The sequence below is a fragment of the Amblyomma mixtum genome, chromosome 5, assembly GCF_055824585.1.
Source record: "Amblyomma mixtum isolate Tamu chromosome 5, ASM5582458v1, whole genome shotgun sequence".
NCBI classification, from domain to species: Eukaryota; Metazoa; Arthropoda; class Arachnida; order Ixodida; family Ixodidae; genus Amblyomma; species Amblyomma mixtum.
Window position 1 is genome coordinate 1,201,583 of NC_143016.1, and position 17,882 is coordinate 1,219,464.

General features: G+C 51.2%; 1 protein-coding gene across 3 annotated transcripts in view; it reads left to right on the forward strand.

Moving 5' to 3' along the window:
* The window catches only part of nolo (ADAMTS-like no long nerve cord), a 294,779-nt gene that overhangs the window by 103,316 nt on the left and 173,581 nt on the right, over positions 1-17,882 (forward strand). For 2 of the 3 annotated variants that reach the window (XM_089542960.1, XM_089542961.1), the window contains exon 1: positions 302-866. The exons of the other annotated variant lie outside the window; for it this stretch is intronic. In XM_089542960.1, coding sequence (XP_089399086.1) covers positions 783-866 — 84 coding nt within the window. In that variant the 5' untranslated portion in view covers positions 302-782. Of the gene's footprint in view, positions 1-301; positions 867-17,882 lie in introns of those variants that run through there. 3 annotated transcript variants of the gene reach the window in all.

Genomic DNA, 17,882 nt, shown 5'->3' on the forward strand with positions numbered 1-17,882 from the left:
ATTATAAATGACCCTCTAATGCCCTGGCATTACTAGGGGCGCCGCTTTACCTCTTTGGTGGTAGTGTGGAACCCTCATGGTAATACGTTCCACCACCGGTCTCTAATAAACGGAGTCTGTCTGGAAGCTGTGTGGGCGGCGACAGGCACAACCAGATGGAGATAGCAGTGTGGGAGACTGGTGCAGCTTTCCCGCTCGGCGTTTGAATGGGCCACGTGACCCCAGACGCCGCCGCGGCCCGGTCGAACGCTCGCGCCGGGTTGGCGGCGGCGGCGGGCCGCCGCGGGGGCGGGGGAGCGCGCCTCTCGGTGTCCGGAGGCTCCGTCCTCGCTCTCCTCTTCGCCGGCGCAAAACTCCCGTCCCGTGGCGGAGCGCTCCTCTGTTCGCCGCCAGCACGTCCCAGTGTCAGGTGGTTCGCGCGCCCGCCGACGCCGCCGAAAAACTCTCCCGCTCTCCGAGCTCGGGCGCTCCCGGCGCCGCCAGTGTGTGCACATACCTTTCTTCGGCGGGACCCCTCTGAGCACACCCCGTGCCGAAGCTGCTGTCCCGTTCGTCGCACCGTCCCGTAGCAGCCAGGGTCATCATCATTGGGTAGAAGCAGTAGTGGGTGCCGGTCGAGCTGCCGTGAAGGTGTGTCTTCTTCGGTCGGCCAGTGAGTGAGTGCGAGAATTAGTGTGCCGTGTGAAGACCGACTCTGGCAGGAGGGACGCTGCGATGTAGCGGTGTCCCGGAAGAGAAGGGGGACCCGCTGGACCACCGTCGTCGTGTGTGAGAGCGCGAAGATGGTGATGCAGACGTCGTCGTCCCGGTCAGATCGCCACCGCCACCGGACATCGGCGGCGGCGCTCTGGTGGGCAGCGATTGCGGTGAGTGATGAGAATTGCTCCCCCGTCTCTCTCACCGAGAGACCGGCCCAAGCACGCCCAACAATGTGCCTGTAGCCCAAAAGGCGCTAATTGCTGCTGGTTTCACGAATGCTCCTTTCGGGGAGGGGACGAAAGGTCGCAGGGGGCCGTTTGCAAAACCAGAGCTCGTAGATGCAGCTCGCTTCCTCCAACATCATCGATTGGTCCGGCGGCGGGCCACTTCCTGCGGTCTTCCGCGCGCGTGGGGGAGACTCGCGGAGAAGGAAGATGATGCATCCGTGCATACGGCGCCGACGGTGTCTGCTCCATCCTTTCCTGCGAACATCTTCCGTGCTCTCGCTCTTCTCCTCTGCTCGTTCTCTGACCAGCGCGTCTCGCCACCCTCCTTCGTGGCGTCCCGTAGACGGACGAGGAGGAGTCCGAGCCGCGAATGCAAACAGGCCCGTGGCTCTCTAGCGCGTAAATGCTTCCCAGCATCGATTGATCGCGTCCCGCCGCCGGCGTTTTCCGGCCGCTGCTTCTTCCACTGCACTGCTGCTGCTGCTGCAAGCGAACTGCTGCTCTGCGCCTTTCACTCCTCCCTCGAGTAGCAGCAGGACTGTCTCCTCGTACTGCACCCTCTCCGTCTTCTCTTGGTCGTGCATCCCCTTCCCTCGATCGCTCGCCGGCCGGCGCAGTCTCCGCGTCGGAGAGAGAAGCGACGCCGGCCGGGCCGACTTGTGAAAAGGTCCCGCGCCGGGATTTCCATGACGGGCCCCCTCCCTGGCATCTTTATGGATGCTGGTGCTGCGGCGCGCGCGCGCTGGCGTTTTCCTCGCGCTTCGCCGTCGCTGCTGCTGATGCTGCCGGGAACCACAGCCAGAGATGCGGCATTGTTGTTTTGCGAGGGAGAAAAGGCGCAGCAAACTTTACGCGTTCTTGCCTCATATTAGTCGCGAGACATTCTCCTCGCCCTCGACTCTACCCAGCCGTTTTTTTTCTCTCTCTCTTTTAGCGTGTTTTCTTATCACTTTGCTCTCCGCTTTCTTTAGCTCTTTGAGGGAGACGACGTTGAGAATCTCTCCATCTTCTGTCTGATGTTGCGGCAGAACTTCCTGAGAAAAAGAAGGAAGAGATAATATATGTGAGCAAACTGTCCGCCGATGGCGTAGAGTAAAGGAGAAACTGTGGGGAAAGGCTGTGGGGAAAAAAGCAGGAACAAAAGCACGAGATACGTAGTGACAAAATGTTGTCACTCTCTCTTTTGAATGTTTTCAGTTGTCAATCTTTGCGCGCTTGCTTGGAATTTATTTGTCTTCAAAACGAGAACGACATGTCGAGACGGTGAAGATATAGAAGGCACGTGTCATAGTGCTATAAAAGCATTACGAGGAGGCGTCGAGAGGAGATCAAGGGAGAAAAAGAGGTAAGGAAGCACACCCAGCGCAGATAGAGGCAACGCCTCGCAGTACACTTAACAAATGTGACTTGAGTATACCGAGACCGTAAAAGGTTATGATTATTTATTTTTTTTTGCAAAGTATGTTCAAATTTGATTTACGTGCGGAAAGAACGATGACAGGAAATAGGAAGCTTCATAATGTGACAACGCGAACAATCGAATTTACTGCGAAAGCTAAAACGATGGACCTTATTGCCGAGTAGCATAGTGGCAAAGAGAACAATTTAAAATAAATAAACGGAGTTAGGAGGAAATGAATCAGAAGATTAACTGCAGTACGATGAATAATTTGGAGCACGCTCGCCGCTTAAAATACAAAACCTTTTTTTAACGCGATAGCGTGAAGGCTCCCGTTCTGCAGAAAATCCGATTTCGTCTTCGGCGTTGTGAGCGAAAAATATTCGAAGCAGCAACCAAAAGGGGGGGGGGGGGGGGCACCTAGGTCACGTGACCTGCCCACTGAATCTGCCCGAATCTGACAATCTTCCCACCGAATCATGAGCGAACTGATCACCGCCGTGGCAGGCGGCAGTTAAATTAATGATTGGTCACTAGAGGTTGCTCAGGAACAGCAATCTGGATCGCACGAGCCCCATCGATGGCAGCGCCTGCCATCGCAGGGCAGGAGGGCATCGCTTAACCGCTGCACCAGTGAGCCAGGAGTGGTATGAGGACTCCCAGGGATCTATGAATGTAAAATCGAGAATGACCAATTCCGCGTATATGGGCGTTAATCAACCCACTAAAGATAGGCGTCATGCCCTTAAGGCGGAGCTAAAGTGTCCCCTGCAATATATTTTTTTTCTTTTTCGGACTACCGGTCTCCAGCGCGTTTACCAGGAAACCTGCATTGTTCTAGCAGCAACTTCAACTGAAAAAGGGAAGGGAACGCTGTTAATTAAGTCACACTCCTGTTACTTAATGATGTTATTACAGAGCGTACCCGACAAACTCTGAATATGCGCAGGGCATACACCTGTATTCGAAGCAAGATTTCAATAATGTGTGTTCAGCGCGTGTTAGCATTTGAATATCAGGCACCATGAAGTCCAGCGCAGCCATTTTCGATGCGAAGCTTATTTTTATTTGTGGTAGCTAAAAATCAACGTCTTTCTTTATCGAGTTCTTGATTTCCTCAGCGAAACAGTACGTACACGGGTAAACGAATATTACGCAGACTATCCTCAAGGTACGAATCCGACGATGTACCGAGTACACCGAATCTTGCACGGCCCCGTATAGCCATGCGTGCATAAAGAGAAAAAGGCTGCGCTTTTTCCTCCTTGGCTTCCCACGCGAGACGTGTCAAGTGCAGCTTGCGCGCAATCGTGCAATGCCGAGAAGCAGTGGAAACGACTCGCTTGCTCAGAGGACACGTCGTTTATAACGGACAAGAGCGCTTATTATGCATTTGTAATGGCGTCTTTGGAGTAGTTGAGGGACGCCTGAGCGTGTCATGAAAACTGCTAAACGGCGGTCGGATTTGCGTTCAGTTGTAGTTGCGATCTGGCGTTGCTTTGCGACTATTCGGTAGGGAGCATCCATTTAAATGCGACTGTCGATAAATAGACTCGTGATGGTTATGATGATCACAAAAGTTGACAGGATGGTCATGAAACCTGACGCGAGAAAGACAGCAGTTGTATTTGCCGTCGAGGATCACTTTGATGTTTTTGCTTTAACCCGAAGCTTGAAAGACACGGCAGAATTTTCTGGAGGGTAATGTGGGTCGAGGGTGGCGGCGGCTGGGTGGACATATACCCCTGTAGCTAGGGGAGTCGGGTGGGGAGGCGTGGCTGATATTTCTGGAGGGTCGCCGGCTATACCCACTGCATCTTTGAATTCGATTTCTCCGTCGCATTTTCATTCCGCTCCTGCTGCGTTGGGTGGAGGCCTTTTGAAGGGTGGGTTAGGTTGGTTGGTGGTGGGTTGGGCTTCAGAAGTGCCACTGGCCAAGTGCCACTGGTACTCTTGTCGCGGTAAAACATCTTTTTAGCTTTAATATTGAATAGCTACAAAGTGGTCTAATCAGCTTCACTGGTAAACCTTTCAGACCAGGTCAACGACCCCGCGATTTCACAGTCGCTCTTCTGAGCTGTCTAGACGGCCTCCTTGTGATGCCCCAATGGGTGCCGCTCCAGCTGCGACATGCTCTCAATTAGGGGCCGTGCAGCCTGTCGGTGCGTGAAATTCTTGCGCTTATTGCGATGAAGCACGTGCAGTTGTTAGTGCGCTTCATCTCTAATGAGCAGCATTGATATGTACAAAAGCAAATTTTCAATATAGTTATTTAGTGAGTAAATCAGAACGAGCCAAACGTACATCGGGTGTGGAAAGAACGAAAGGAACATGTTTTGGCCGTAACATAAAATGACGCAGGTGAGAACAAAGTGCAGAACGCACGGCACTCGATTTCTGTCTGACGAACAGAGAGAACCTCGGCGCTGCCTCTAGAAAAAGATGAAGAGTGAGATAAAATAAGACGGCCCGAGGGAGGGAAGGTTGGGGTGCAGCAGAGTGGAATAGAACTTCACATGTCTGCGGTGCTAAACGGCAAAGAGAAATCCCCCCACCCCCCTCCGTGTCCTCGCGTTTCTTCCGTCTTCCTTTCGTTCCGATCCGTACCTGTTTTTGTTCCTATCCCGCGTGTCTAGAGCTGTTGGGTCGACGGAACGCTTTTACAAACACTTCGGTGTCGGAACAATTCGCCAGAGGAGGAGGAGCGGCAAATGAGAGGGAGAGAGAAAAAAAAGTGAAGCATTTGCAGGAGGAGGAAAAAAAGAGCAGAAAAATGCTCGAGGGGGGTGCGCCGTACAGACTTGACAGAAGGTGTGAAGAATGGTAACCGCCGGAACAAGCTTTCTCTTTGGTCGCCCGAGCCGCTTCGGAAAAGGTGTTTCCTTTGCTTCAAGAGACGACGGCAAGCGAGGAGCGAAAAGAGCCCAACCGAAGAGGGGCGGTATGGTCCTGTGGGAGGAGGGATGTCCGTGATGGCGCTTCGTGGAGAGAGAGGAGGATGGAAAGAGAGAGGGAGCGTACATGGCTTCAACCGAGACGACGCCGGGGGTGGTATGTGGAAGAAGTGGTTGTTGGTATAGTATACGGAGAACGCGTTTCGAGGAGAAAGGTGTTCACGGAGAGGCCTCTGCCGCGCGCTACCGTTGTAGGGAGCTTGGAGGCCCAAGAGAGAGGAATAGATATATAGAGAGATGTCTAGACAGGTAGAAGAGCTGGGGAACAGTTGTGCGGAGGAGGACCGTGTGGATGGTGTTGGAGTGGGAGGAACGGACAGACATAAAAGAGCGTTCGTTCGTCGCCTTTCTCGGAAGGTATGCTCCGAAGCCTTCGGTCTTCTTCTTCGTCGAGGGGGAAAGGGGGGCCGTTGGCTCGGCGGACATGCACGAAGTACGATTAGCGCGTACGCCGCCGCCATAGCGGTATACGGCTCTGGGGAGTTACCTGCGCGTGGCGTAGAGTGGAGACCCGCCGACTGTGGGCGACTGCACCGCATGCAGGTGTCCCCCCGGCCCCTTCCGCGCAAATCTAAACGGCTTTCGCTTTGTACCGAGGCGGCGACCTCGAAGGGAGTGTGTTTGCGCGAGGAAACAATGGGTGCGATGAAGAGCAAGGACAGCACTCCGAGAAGCATGTCGCTGTGGCAATGCGTACGCACGAGATGGCGGGTGAGACAGCAAAGCGTTATAAGCACGCGGACACGAGCAGCGTTCCGAAGATACAATTTTCTTTTTGTAGAAAAAAAATAACACCCTCATCTAACCGTACCAGATGTTGAATTATTTGTAGTGCGTGGGTTCATACCATCGCATCTCTGAAAAAGAAAAGTGTCAAGATAACGAGAAATGTATATTTATGAAACGAAAATCAACGAAGAAGACGTGAGTCAAACCGCTCTGGTTTGCTACTGGGCATCCCTGGTTGGGAAGAGAGGAAAAGGCTCACAATGAGTGAAAGCAAATATATAGAAAGAGCTGTATCTGAGGGTGACGCGGGCGTTTCACTCTGTAAAAGTCGATTTCGCCCAGTAAGAAATTTTCAAAATGTCTGTCAAACAAAGCGAAAGAACGGCAGCTCGAAGGAGCCAGTTAGACAGGACTGTCGTGTGCCGCAGATTTGTCGCATTGCACTGGCGTTTCTGTTGCACGGTGCGTGCCTTTCTTGCACGGTACCGAAACAAGTCTACTAACAGCAGTTGCAGAAATGGGTCAGTAAACGCTTTTTTACCGGCTCGCTTCACCCAAGATTTCGTTACTAGGGTCCTAGAAAAGACCTTAAATGCTTCTCCTTGAGGCATCAAACTATTGCACCCGGAAACTGTTGCTCCTCTGATGTCTGTTCTGTGGGTGCCATTTATTCACTCATTGTCCTACCTTATGGCGAAGATAGAATTTCCATCCTCACCCTTATTCCGTGGAAAACCGCTAGGCTAAACCCTCCGGAGTCGTGGACTTGGATGCAGATTTCATTTCATTTAATTTTATTACCTTAAAGGCCCGGTGATGTGGTATTACATTAGGGATGGGAACAATCATTATGATTACGAAGTGTTGACACATTTTCGGTGAAAGTGGGTGGCCACATGATGGCGGCACTGACGTTGGATAGGTCGTTCCAGTCTACAGCAACACGGGAAGAAGCGTCAAAGGGGACAGTGCCGGCGCGTGGTCACTAAATTTGAAATGGTTTGGTTTGGTTTATGGGGTTTAACGTCCCAAAGCAACTAAGGCTATGAGAGACGCCGTAGTGAAGGACTCCGGAAATTTCGTCCACCTGGGGTTCTTTAACGTGCACTGAAATCGCACAGCACACGGGCCTCTGGAATTCCTCCTGCAAAGAAATTCAACCGTCGCGGCCGGGATCGAACCAGCGTCTTTCGAGTCAGCAGCCGAGCACCATAACCACTGAGCCACCGCGGCGGCAAATTTGAAATGGATGGCGTGTGCGGCTACGTTGTGTCCATGGGCTGGCGGAACAATTTAGGGGGCGCAGCCTAGTGACCTGTAGAAAAGCTTGCGCAATAATAAACGACAATAATACAAGTGAGAGTAATAAACTGAATTCTACTTTCAGTACGTGTCATCTGCGACCACTAGATTCAGGCCTGTTGCCTACATGCCACAAATCCGGATGACGGGACCGAAAACGTCGCATAACTAGCCAATAATAGTGAACATAACGATGTTTAAATCTTCATTGGTCAGAACCACGTGATATCATATAGCGGTGACGTCAAGTTCTCTGTGGCGACAGAACAGGCCTCGAAAAACACTGAGCCGCGTCATTGGGCAATGAGTGAAAACAGGCGCTGTTGCATTATAAAACCCTTAATCCAACTGATAATTACCCCAACAACGGACGGCTACGACAGCTACGCTCCTAAACCCCAGAGAAAATCTACAATGCAGGCGCAGCTGAAAAGAGACAAACAAAAGTTAGAGATGAGGAGACCCCGAGGCTAAAAAGGGCATGCGGCGACACGTGCCCAAGTTGCGTATTCGTGGCGTTATGCACGTCTCGCTGAGATCGAGCATCGAGGATGAACAGTAAAACTCCTCGAGCAAACAAAGCCACCCTCCAACTTCCACCGGGCCCTTTCGGTGAGCGCGGTACGCTTAGGGTTTCTGCGCGCTCTGCGTAGAGCTCTTACACGGTGCAAAGGCATTTTGAAACGGCGAAGCAACCCAGCGTGAACACGCGGATTCGTATTTACGGCCCATTACACGCTTCCCATTGCCGGCGAGTGGAGTACGGGCTTTCCCGGCAAAGTTGGGGCAAAATGGCTCAAGACCATGAGCCCGGAAGCAGTGTGATGCCGCGGAATATGAAGTATCGGGACTACATCTAAACGATAAAAGGCGGAAGTAAATATTGAGTTGCCGTTCGAAGAACGCCGCCGGAATGATGCGATACGGGCCTAACGCAAGTCTTGCTATGCGGTCGCTGCGCCGTTCGGTGTTATTTATTGTCCGTGGCCTTTGGCGCAGAAAATGCTGTATAGACGGTACGGACGACAACCCTGCGGATGGGATGTATTGAATATAAAAGTAGACGCTGCTTATTCTTTGCTCTTGTGTCAAGTAAAGTACCCTTGCATACATTGCGTAGTGCTTTCCCCTGCCTGATGCTCGGCTTCTTTAGGGTAAAATGCTTGGGTAGTGGGTCTCTGACCCCACCTTGAGAAGACAACCTTGTGCCATTGCGCTCTTTGGCCATTTAGATGCCCTTGCGCCATAGAAATCCGACATAATCATCATCATCACATTGCGTTGTGTTAAAGGTAACCCATGTGTTCTTTACGTTCCGTTGTATTGCGCAAGAACTTTTCGTCGGGGCACTATACTGTGTACGCGTCAGGTGTGTGTGTTGTTCTTTGCTATAACGCGAACTTTAACTTTCAACAGTGGCGACGGTAAGCAATGGCTATTTTGCCGTTGGTTTTGCTGAAATATTGGCCGTACGAACAGAAATGTATAGCATATAATTCTGCACTTGCGAGCAGCGAAATTCCGTGGAGCCATTGCAGTATGCATGTATAGTACATCTAAAATGTAACGTTTACTGAGGCTTCTTAATAGCGACATTACTACTTACTGCATTTATCGGTGTGATGGGCTCCGAGAACCGAACACAATACATAATGACGTTACGATGCCATAGCTGCTTATGCCGTTAAGTCAGCTATTGAAATGTTGGGTAGTGAATCTATTTGATGATTTATTTTTTATTTTTATTGTTGACATCCACGTATCGGAAAGCTTTCATGGCAGTACTATCGTGTTCCAAACAGCTGTCGGTGATGAAACGGGTCTTCTGCAGTAAATATAGCGAAAGATCTGCGTCCTTTTTCTTATTGCTCGCTTAGCAAGGAAAACATGGAAGAGGCACTTTGATATGCCGTGAGCAAAGTCAGCGACGCACCAACAAGGAATTGAAAATGCGGAACAAGCTTTGTGAACAAGTACAGGGATGCACTCCTGTAGACAAAGCGCGCATCCATATATATGTTTGCTCGCAAGACATACAAGCGAACAGCGGGAAATCTGCTAAGCCTGCTCTCGCGCGTGTCGTCTGTTCGCTTGGTCTCCTCGGCGGAGCGAGCAGACGACGACTCTAGTGTTTCCTTTTTTTTTTCGGGGGGGGGGGGGGGTGGGCGAGATCGGCGCCAGTAGCTATAGCTGCAAGTATAAGATGCAAGGAGCATTCGGAGCACGCATAATACGGTCGAAGAGCGTAGCTGTGCGACGATAAATAAATACCTAAGAGCGCAATCAAATCGCGCGGAACGACATCTTCCTTCAAGTTCTTTGTCTCGAGGGCCCCGGTCGTCGGTCCCCCGACGAACGCGCCGGTAAAAACAAGAAACGTCGAACTATTGCTGCTGCTTCGCCCGTTTGTTGTTGTTGTTGTTTGTGTACACTAGTACGTATACGCAGTCTCGGAATACTGGAATCACGCGTGTGCATAGCGCACGTGTAGTGTATGCGTTTAAATGTTATGTCTGAGTTGCGTGTCGGCGCCGACGGAGCAGACGGTCGGCTTCGCGTGCGCACCCAAACGTGGCGTACACAACGTACCCGCATTCGCGTCGTAACCTGGCCGCAGCGGAGCGCGTTCTCTCCCTCGCGTATGCTACCTCCGTCGGCTAAAATCCCCTCGGGACGCGTTTCGTCCCGGCGCGGACGTGCTGCACGCTTCGTGGCGGGAAAAAGCACAGCAGATGTGAAGGGAAAAAAAGCTAACGCATTGCCAATACAAGAAGAGAAACTGCGGAGATTGTATGTGGAACGGCCTCCAGCAAAGAGAGAAGAATATCTCCAACGTTGGCTTTTGGGGCTGCGTTCCACTTGTAGGCATTACATTCGCGCGAAAACCGCGGAGAGAGAGGAATAGCGATAGAGGCGGCGCATTTTACAAGACTTGCTCAAGCTGAAAAATAGGCGCGACTCCTTTTTTCTTTTCGCCCTACAGGACCGCAGTTTCTGGTTTCCGAAGAAAAAGACGGCTGTAGCTGCTTGTTATTGCAGCATTGCAATCGGGTGTCTAAAGATAAAGGTGAATATCTGTTTGTACGCGATGAAGCTTCCTAAGAGATACGTCTTTTCGAGATATGCATGAATGCAGAAACCATGCGTTGATGCCTCAGTAAACAGTTTCCCAGAGCTTTTGCTGTACTAACATTGAGAACTGTCGGTGTCCTCTCGACCTCAAGGTACCCTGCTGCACGGTGGTGCACACTTCTGCGTGATATTACGCAGATCTGCCGTTGTTACACAATGCGTTAGAATTTATGGACAAGACGCGAGAAAAGAAGCAATCCCAGACTGGCCAACCTGGAACTGCCATGTTCACGCGTTCTGTGTGTCTTGCCCTGCCTTCGCAGTACAACCTCTCTTCAGAAGGCCAGCTAGCAAATCACGCCTTGGAGAAAAAGGGGCACAGGTCAGTTGTGTTTGTTTTCCGCGCAGCGCACGCTTCGTGCCGAGACCTCTTTCCATGTTTCCGCATCGTTCCCGCGAAAAAGCCCTCCAGAGTGTTCGTTTTTTATCGGCAGGGCCGACCGCCGGCGCCGCAGTGTCGCGTACGATAACTTATGCACAGCCTCGCTCCTGTAGCCCTGTGCGGGCACTCGAGATACGAGGGGCGAGACAACTGAGAGATCACACACCCCCCCACTACCGCCACCTGTACTTCACTGCGCGTCCTCAAACGACCTTCCACATCTGCATGTGTAATGCATGTGGAAAACACCCTGCGCGTGCGAACGATGGCGAGAGTGTGGGGGCGCGTGGCTTGAGCGGACCGCTGACTCGCGGGTGATCGAGGCCTGATGAATCGTCGCACGGTCTACCTGCCGATTATGGACGGGAGCTCGGCCGACTGCTGATAAGCGCCGACTGATAAGCAGCCTCCACATGCTGCATGGTGGTTCCGAACCGACTCGACGCAACGTTAGCGGGACGCCATGTTCGGCTGAGGTTGCCGTTTTTTGCGAGTTTTGTCTCGGCTCTGTCTGACTGATATGCCGGCACGAGAGAACTTATCAAGACTAGGAACAAAGCACAAACGCACCTGGCTGCGTGTATACAATCAGGAATGAGGGCGAAAGATACAGAGAAAAACGAAAACTCAAAACTCGGCACACACATGTGGTAAGCAAAATTGTTAGCGGGGCAGACGAGAAAGTACACCGGGGCTTTCGTTTAAACCGGCAGAAACAGTATCAAATTTGTAAATGAGATATGACTCCCGGGTTTTCTCTATCACGATGTGTCAACCTGTAAATGAGATGTGACTCCCTGGTTTTCTCTATCATGATGTGTCCTTAAACCTGATTGTAAAATAGTAACTCTTATTTTGTCAAATGAGTGGCCAGGAATTCTGACGTGTATAGATAGCGGAAGGTTGAGGAGAGGGGTGTAGTGAGCCTTGTGGTTGTTGAAGCGTGAACGGGAGGAATTATGTTTCGGTTTGCCCTATGTAGTCGCTTTCCGTTGTGAAAGCCGAAACAGTGTCTTTTGAAACCAAACTTGCTGTCTAACAGCCTTTCGTAGTAACTGATTTGATTTCTCCGCTCCATCGATGACGGTTAAGGAGGTAATCTGTTTATGTCATCGATATCTCGCACAATTACTACTCTACATTACTACTCTACAAAGACCAACCAGGTGTGGTAGCTGATGTGGGCTCGTCGTTGAGGTTCGCGTACTTTCCAGGTCAGGGGCCAACTTAAGAGATAAGGACTCACAGTCTAGTGTCCAGTGTCGTGGGAAAAATATATCGGTTCCCTCTCTTGTTCTTTGGCCTTCTAAATTGAAAACGTCACTCTATGACTTTGACCTGAAAAGCGGCAAAAGTGCCCCTTCGGGACAGGAAACAAGCAAGGATGGGCAAAAAATAAAGTGATCCATAAAAGGAAAGAGGAGAAAGAGGTGAGAAAAGAAATGATCCTTTCCTAAGCCCGCGCAGAACCCTCCTCCTCTTGCTCTGTGTTGCTTCTTTTCTCGAGGGAATAAGTGGCCACGAAACCAGGCCGGTGATAACCTGCGACGGGCCGGTGTGACCGTGGAGGACACGCGGCGAAAGGGTCGTTAGGAACGCCCCCGGAGACCACGGTGCCATATCTCCAGCGACGCGAGAATGCCGGCGGAAATGACTCCTTAGTGGTCCCGCCGGCGAGCCCCCTCGAGGCGGCCGCCATATGTGCCGGAAAAACAACCGATCCCGCCCCCTAGCGCCGGTCGCGAGCAGCATGACGTTCGGCGTTGCGTATGTATACAGCGCGGGTCGCTTGAGCTGCTAGTGAGGAGGGGGCACACAGTACCTGAGAGAAAAACGAAGACACCGACGTAGCCTTCTAACGTTACCTGAGGCTCTTCTGTGTACACAGCACGCTGCATAAAACTCGCGGGCCCGGAGAGAATTAGCTCCGTTCACGGTCTCTGAGCGAGCCTTTGTGCGAGCTTGCCGACGTCGGATATTTTGGTGCAGCGCGTTTACCTTATTCCTTGATAAAACAAAACAATGGAAGCAATCACGTGAGAGCATTAAGCTATTTGTGTGACCTTCCTCCTCCTTCTTTCTCGTCCTCCCCCCAAGACATTTTGTTCCAACAATAGAAGCGGCGGTACAGTCGGAGTCTGCGCCTCGCAGTCTGTACGACCCGTCACATCTCGCTATTTTAAACTTTATAGGAATTCAATTTTCAGTGAACGTATCTTCTTAGTTGTTAGAATGGCGTAACTCATCAATCTAGGCCAGCATCAACTGCCGCTTCAGTGTCACTTTAAAGTGCCATTCGAGGTGATCTGCGTGCTCAAAGCTACTCACGTTGTTATCAGTAAGCAGAAAGGGACCAGCGTGGATTAAACAAACTCTGACATCTCGGACACCTTAGCGAAATCAAGTGGACGAATTGGGCCTTTAGCGAGATGAGCAATGAGGTTAACAGAGTGGATATCGATGAAAGAGAAGAGCAACTTGGGGTGGCAAAGTGTAAAGTGGGGAGATGACATTAGGAATCTCAGAGGCCTAGAATAGGCGCGGCTGACGCAGGATGCGGACGACTAGGTCATTGTTAGAGAGCTGTTTGCTCTGTATAGTAGGCGTTGTCTGACTGCTCCCGAAGATGATGATGATGCAACACAAGACTTCTTAATTTCATGGTATCGCCGCGGCCTCAGCAACGTTTACTGACGCTCATAGGTTTAGACAGGGAAACAGATATAACGACCGAGGTGGTTTTTGTTTGTACATGTTGTTACGACACATGCTCCTTGCATAAACGAAGCCGGAACTACGAGAGAGACGACAGATGGATAACAACCGAAAATTTGTGCAAACCGTTTCACGTGCTTATTTATGCACACATATCTAATCAGCGATACACGGGTATAAGACGAGCAGAAGAAAACATTCAGGGGTAACGCAATTAGCCCCCCCCCCCCCCCCCCCCCTTTTTTTTTTCGCACCGAAAGCACTTTCCGTTTGTTTTTTCTTCACCATCCTGTCAAACTCAAGTATGGCACGAGCGAAGCCGGCTGATCCTGCTGTACGCCGTAGTGGGTTCGACGAGCAAGGCAGCGCCAACAAGTGGGGTCCCACAGAGCCCCCTGCTTGGGCCCTGCAATCCCCTCGCAGCCGCGGTGGACTGAAATCGCGGGCCTCTCTGGGAATGGGAAGAGAGGGCCCACGGAGTATGCCAGAACAAGTGGCCGCCGCAATTTCCGCGGTGCAGGACACGTGTAGTGGTGCGACAACAGTCGGATTGGGGCACCGAGACACGAGCGGTCCGGGTCTTGGCGAGCCGCCTATTGATCTCTCAAACAAGGACCGCCACCGCCGTGGGTCCCAATCACAATGGCTGGCACGACTCGGGTCTGTAGGAGCGCGGTTGCCCGGACCGTGCACATAGGGCAGCGAAGAGATGACTGCCGACTTCGCTGCGTACTGCGATCGCGATAACAGCGGTACCGCGGCCCCTCCGCGGAAGACACGTGCCCTCGCGCGGGCCCAGCTCGCGCAATTCAGGCAGGCGGCCCGCGTAGAGTGACAGTTTGATTACGGCCGTGACCAAACATTGATCCACCGAGCAGCGCCTGTTCCACTGATCGGAGGCAGCAGGGAGACGCTTGACCTTTCGCCTGTTTCGCCTCGTCCCACGTCGTGTGGGCGCCGAGCAACAGCGAGGAAGGTGGCGGACAAAGAACGGTTCGTTTCTGCTGCTGATGAACGCATGCGGCTTGACGCATGCGCAGAGGTGATGGAAACGAGTTCCAGAAGGGCACGTAGCAGAAAATTTAGCTTCGGTACGGCCATACTCTGTCGCGCCTTGTCAGGTTTGTATAGATATCTTCAGAGTCGTAAGATAGGTGGAAAGTGGCGACGTATACCGTCGTCTTAAAAGCTCCCACGCCGCCGAGTTTGCAGCGCAGTCCTGAAAATTTAAAGCTCCGATGTATGTGAGGAGGTGCCGGTAAGCTTCTATTCAGGGCCGCATTTCAATGGAGGCTAAATGCAAAGAGGACCGTCTTTTGTGCGCACGTTAAATGACCACAGATGGTCGAAACTATTCCAAAGTCATTCAGTTAGGCGTCTATCACAGCCCACGTAAAGCTCTGGAACTTTAAAACACACATAGCATTGGCAACCAATGTTTAGGAAGTCATTATGGACGCGGAGAGACACGTTGGGAATGAGTTGGTGACGGTATTAACTGCGGGTTTAAAACATTATTTTAGTCTTTTGTTGGGTTAGTTGGTAATCCATTGAAGCCGGTACTTGTAGCGCATACACAAATAACGACGAAGTCTGTGTGCGCTACTAGTTCATGTTTCAATGGGTTTAAAACGTATCGATTAAGAATTTCATTGCGTCCACTGGTAGTAAAAATGACCACAGTTTTTCTTCCTGTTATCTTTCACTGGCAGCTTTGCAGACATAACAAATCTACTGCTCAAACGAGCTTTTCTATCATTGATATTTCTTCTTTATTTTATGGTGTTTGTATCAGCAGTCATCATTATAAGTTTTGCTAGTGCCAATTACGGTGCTTTTAATTCGGAGAAGCTCTCAGAAGCAAACGTTAAATGAGGAAAAGTTCCGTAATTGCTATAGCCTGATCTCTTTATCTCCTCGCCAGTACCCTTAGCCCAGTTGTTTTTTTTTTCTCTTTTGGATCTATATAATTGCGTTCTTCGCATCACTTTTCTTGCAGTACGAACGAATTTCGTCCTCTCTATGGTTCGGTAGGCAATGGCAGCACGTACTATATACTCGCTTCGTTCGCGCTCACAGCGTTGAAGTCAGCTCGAGATCACATTTCGAACCGGCGTCGTTCAATCCCTCCCATCACTCCTTTCCCGACTCCGTCGGCGCCGCGGCGAGTGAGTGAGTAGTCTTTCGGGCGCTATGTGCCATGCGGTGCCCGAGCAATACCCACGCCGCGCTGCATCCCCCTCTGGCTCCCTCGCCGTTCGGTAGATCTGCCTTTGTTGAGTCCTTGTTGAGCGGTGTCGAAGAACGGACTTCGAACCCCTCGGGTCCATGCACCCCCGAGCCGAGCTATGGCGGCGGCGGAGGCGATGGCGCTTGTTTTCACCGAGCTCTCATTTCTTATTTCTTCTTTCCGCTCCATCTCTCGTTTCCTGGCTCACATATGTTCTGCGTTCTTTCGAGGGCTTTTTCTTTTTTTTTTTTTTTCGCGCGCTTAACCGCGCCGCTTCCTGCGAACTTTTACCTCGCCGCCAATGCAGTACGGCTAAGTGTTGTGGCTCAACGCCTGGCGTCTGGACTTTTTTGCTTTTCTCATCATTCAGCTCACGTGCCGGGCCGTGTTTTGACGCCTGGGACGTCATTCCGCTATTACCGCAGTATAAGCCGCCCATCGTGCTGTTGCTAATCGGAACTTAAACCAGAGATGTATGTACTTGTTTCTTAAATGCATCGAAACTGCACTCGGCCCCGGGAAAGCGGTTATGGCAACTTATACTGGCTGGAGCCGCTTTGTAGAGGCGGTTACTCTGAACTGAAGTTCATTATTTGGTTCCGTTCCTGCCTCTCCTGATCTGCGGGGTATCATGCAGCAACGGAATCTGCCTCTGTATAAATACTTTCATCCGCTGTTTGCATCCATAACACAACGTAGCATGTTGGCATAATTGAACAGGAGCACTCGTGCCCTAGTTGAACTGCATGAGGCAAACACCGCAACACTCTGTACACGCATGTGTATGAACACCAACAGTGAAAATGGTAATCAAACAATTTACTTTCTGCTTCGGTAACAACTTGTCGTTCCAGTCTGTGCCATTCGATAATCCGCGGCATATAATGAACGCTCCCAGCGATTAATGCAATTAACGTCCACGGCGCTCCCAGAAAAAGCGCGGACACAAGTGAATCGCAATGAGCTGAAAAATTCCGACCCAGCACAAGTCTGGAACAGGTAGCTCGGAAAACACGCTGGATTCGCCGAATGGGCTCAGTGGCTTTGGCGTTTGGTTGCTGAGCCCAAGGACGCGGGATCGAATACCTGTCGCGAAGGCCGCATTTCGAAGAAGGCGAATGCGTAAGACGACTGAGTGCTGTGCGATGTCAGTGCGCGTTAAAGAACCACGTGGTCGAAACTGATCCGGAACCTTCCACTATGGCGTGCCTCATAAGGTCATGTGTTGTTTGGGCATGTTAACCCAATATAACCATGCACCACCACCGAGAGGCACACTTCTGCTAGGCTGCTTAGCGAATTATTCATATCGTTACGGTTTGAAAAGGCATGCGGCAAAAAGAGCGGTTGATTTGACACAAACACGTTCAAACTTTTGCCCAGTTCTTCGTTCTTGTACGATTCGTCAGCGCGCAATCTCCCGGCAAGGTTTCGAAACGCGACTCCTGTGCTGGCTGTTCTTTAGGAACGAGAGTTTTCTGCGTGCGGTCAACGGTCGCTACTTCAGCCCCAACTGCGCAAAAACGGGATTACATCGTAACGCTTCCAGTGTGTGCACTTGCTTTTCGGAACACGCGTGCGTCAAAAGCAGAGAAGCTGCGCGCGTGTCAATTTATCACCATCAGTCCTGGCTTTCCATCCGTTACATCTCTTCTCTTCTTTACCTAATCTTTCAAGAAAAAAAAAAAAAACACGAGACTTTCGTTCGCTCGTGTTATACAGCTCCTCACATGTGCGGGGGAACTTCGAGCTGCAATGGCGCCCCTTTTTCACAGTTTCCATAAAGCTCGTTGTTATTCCACCGGCGCCTCAGGCGGCCTTTGAACGATTACTTGGCACGTGTCCTCTGATTGGGGGATTCATCGTCCCAGCATGCTCCTGCGATGTGCTTGTACCCAGTGGTGTTCCGAGCGGCACAAGATGTCCATCCTGGTGCGAGCTGCGCCCGGCACGCGTGCTGAAACGAGAGAGGGAAAGAGAGAGAGAGATTTTTGTTTATAGTGACTCTCCTAATTTGTCTTGTGGGCTTATTTGTGGGCGGCGCTTCGGTGAGAGCTCTGGGAAGAGTTCGAAGCGTTTTAAATTTAGCTGTTAACGGCTTGCATGCGTTGGG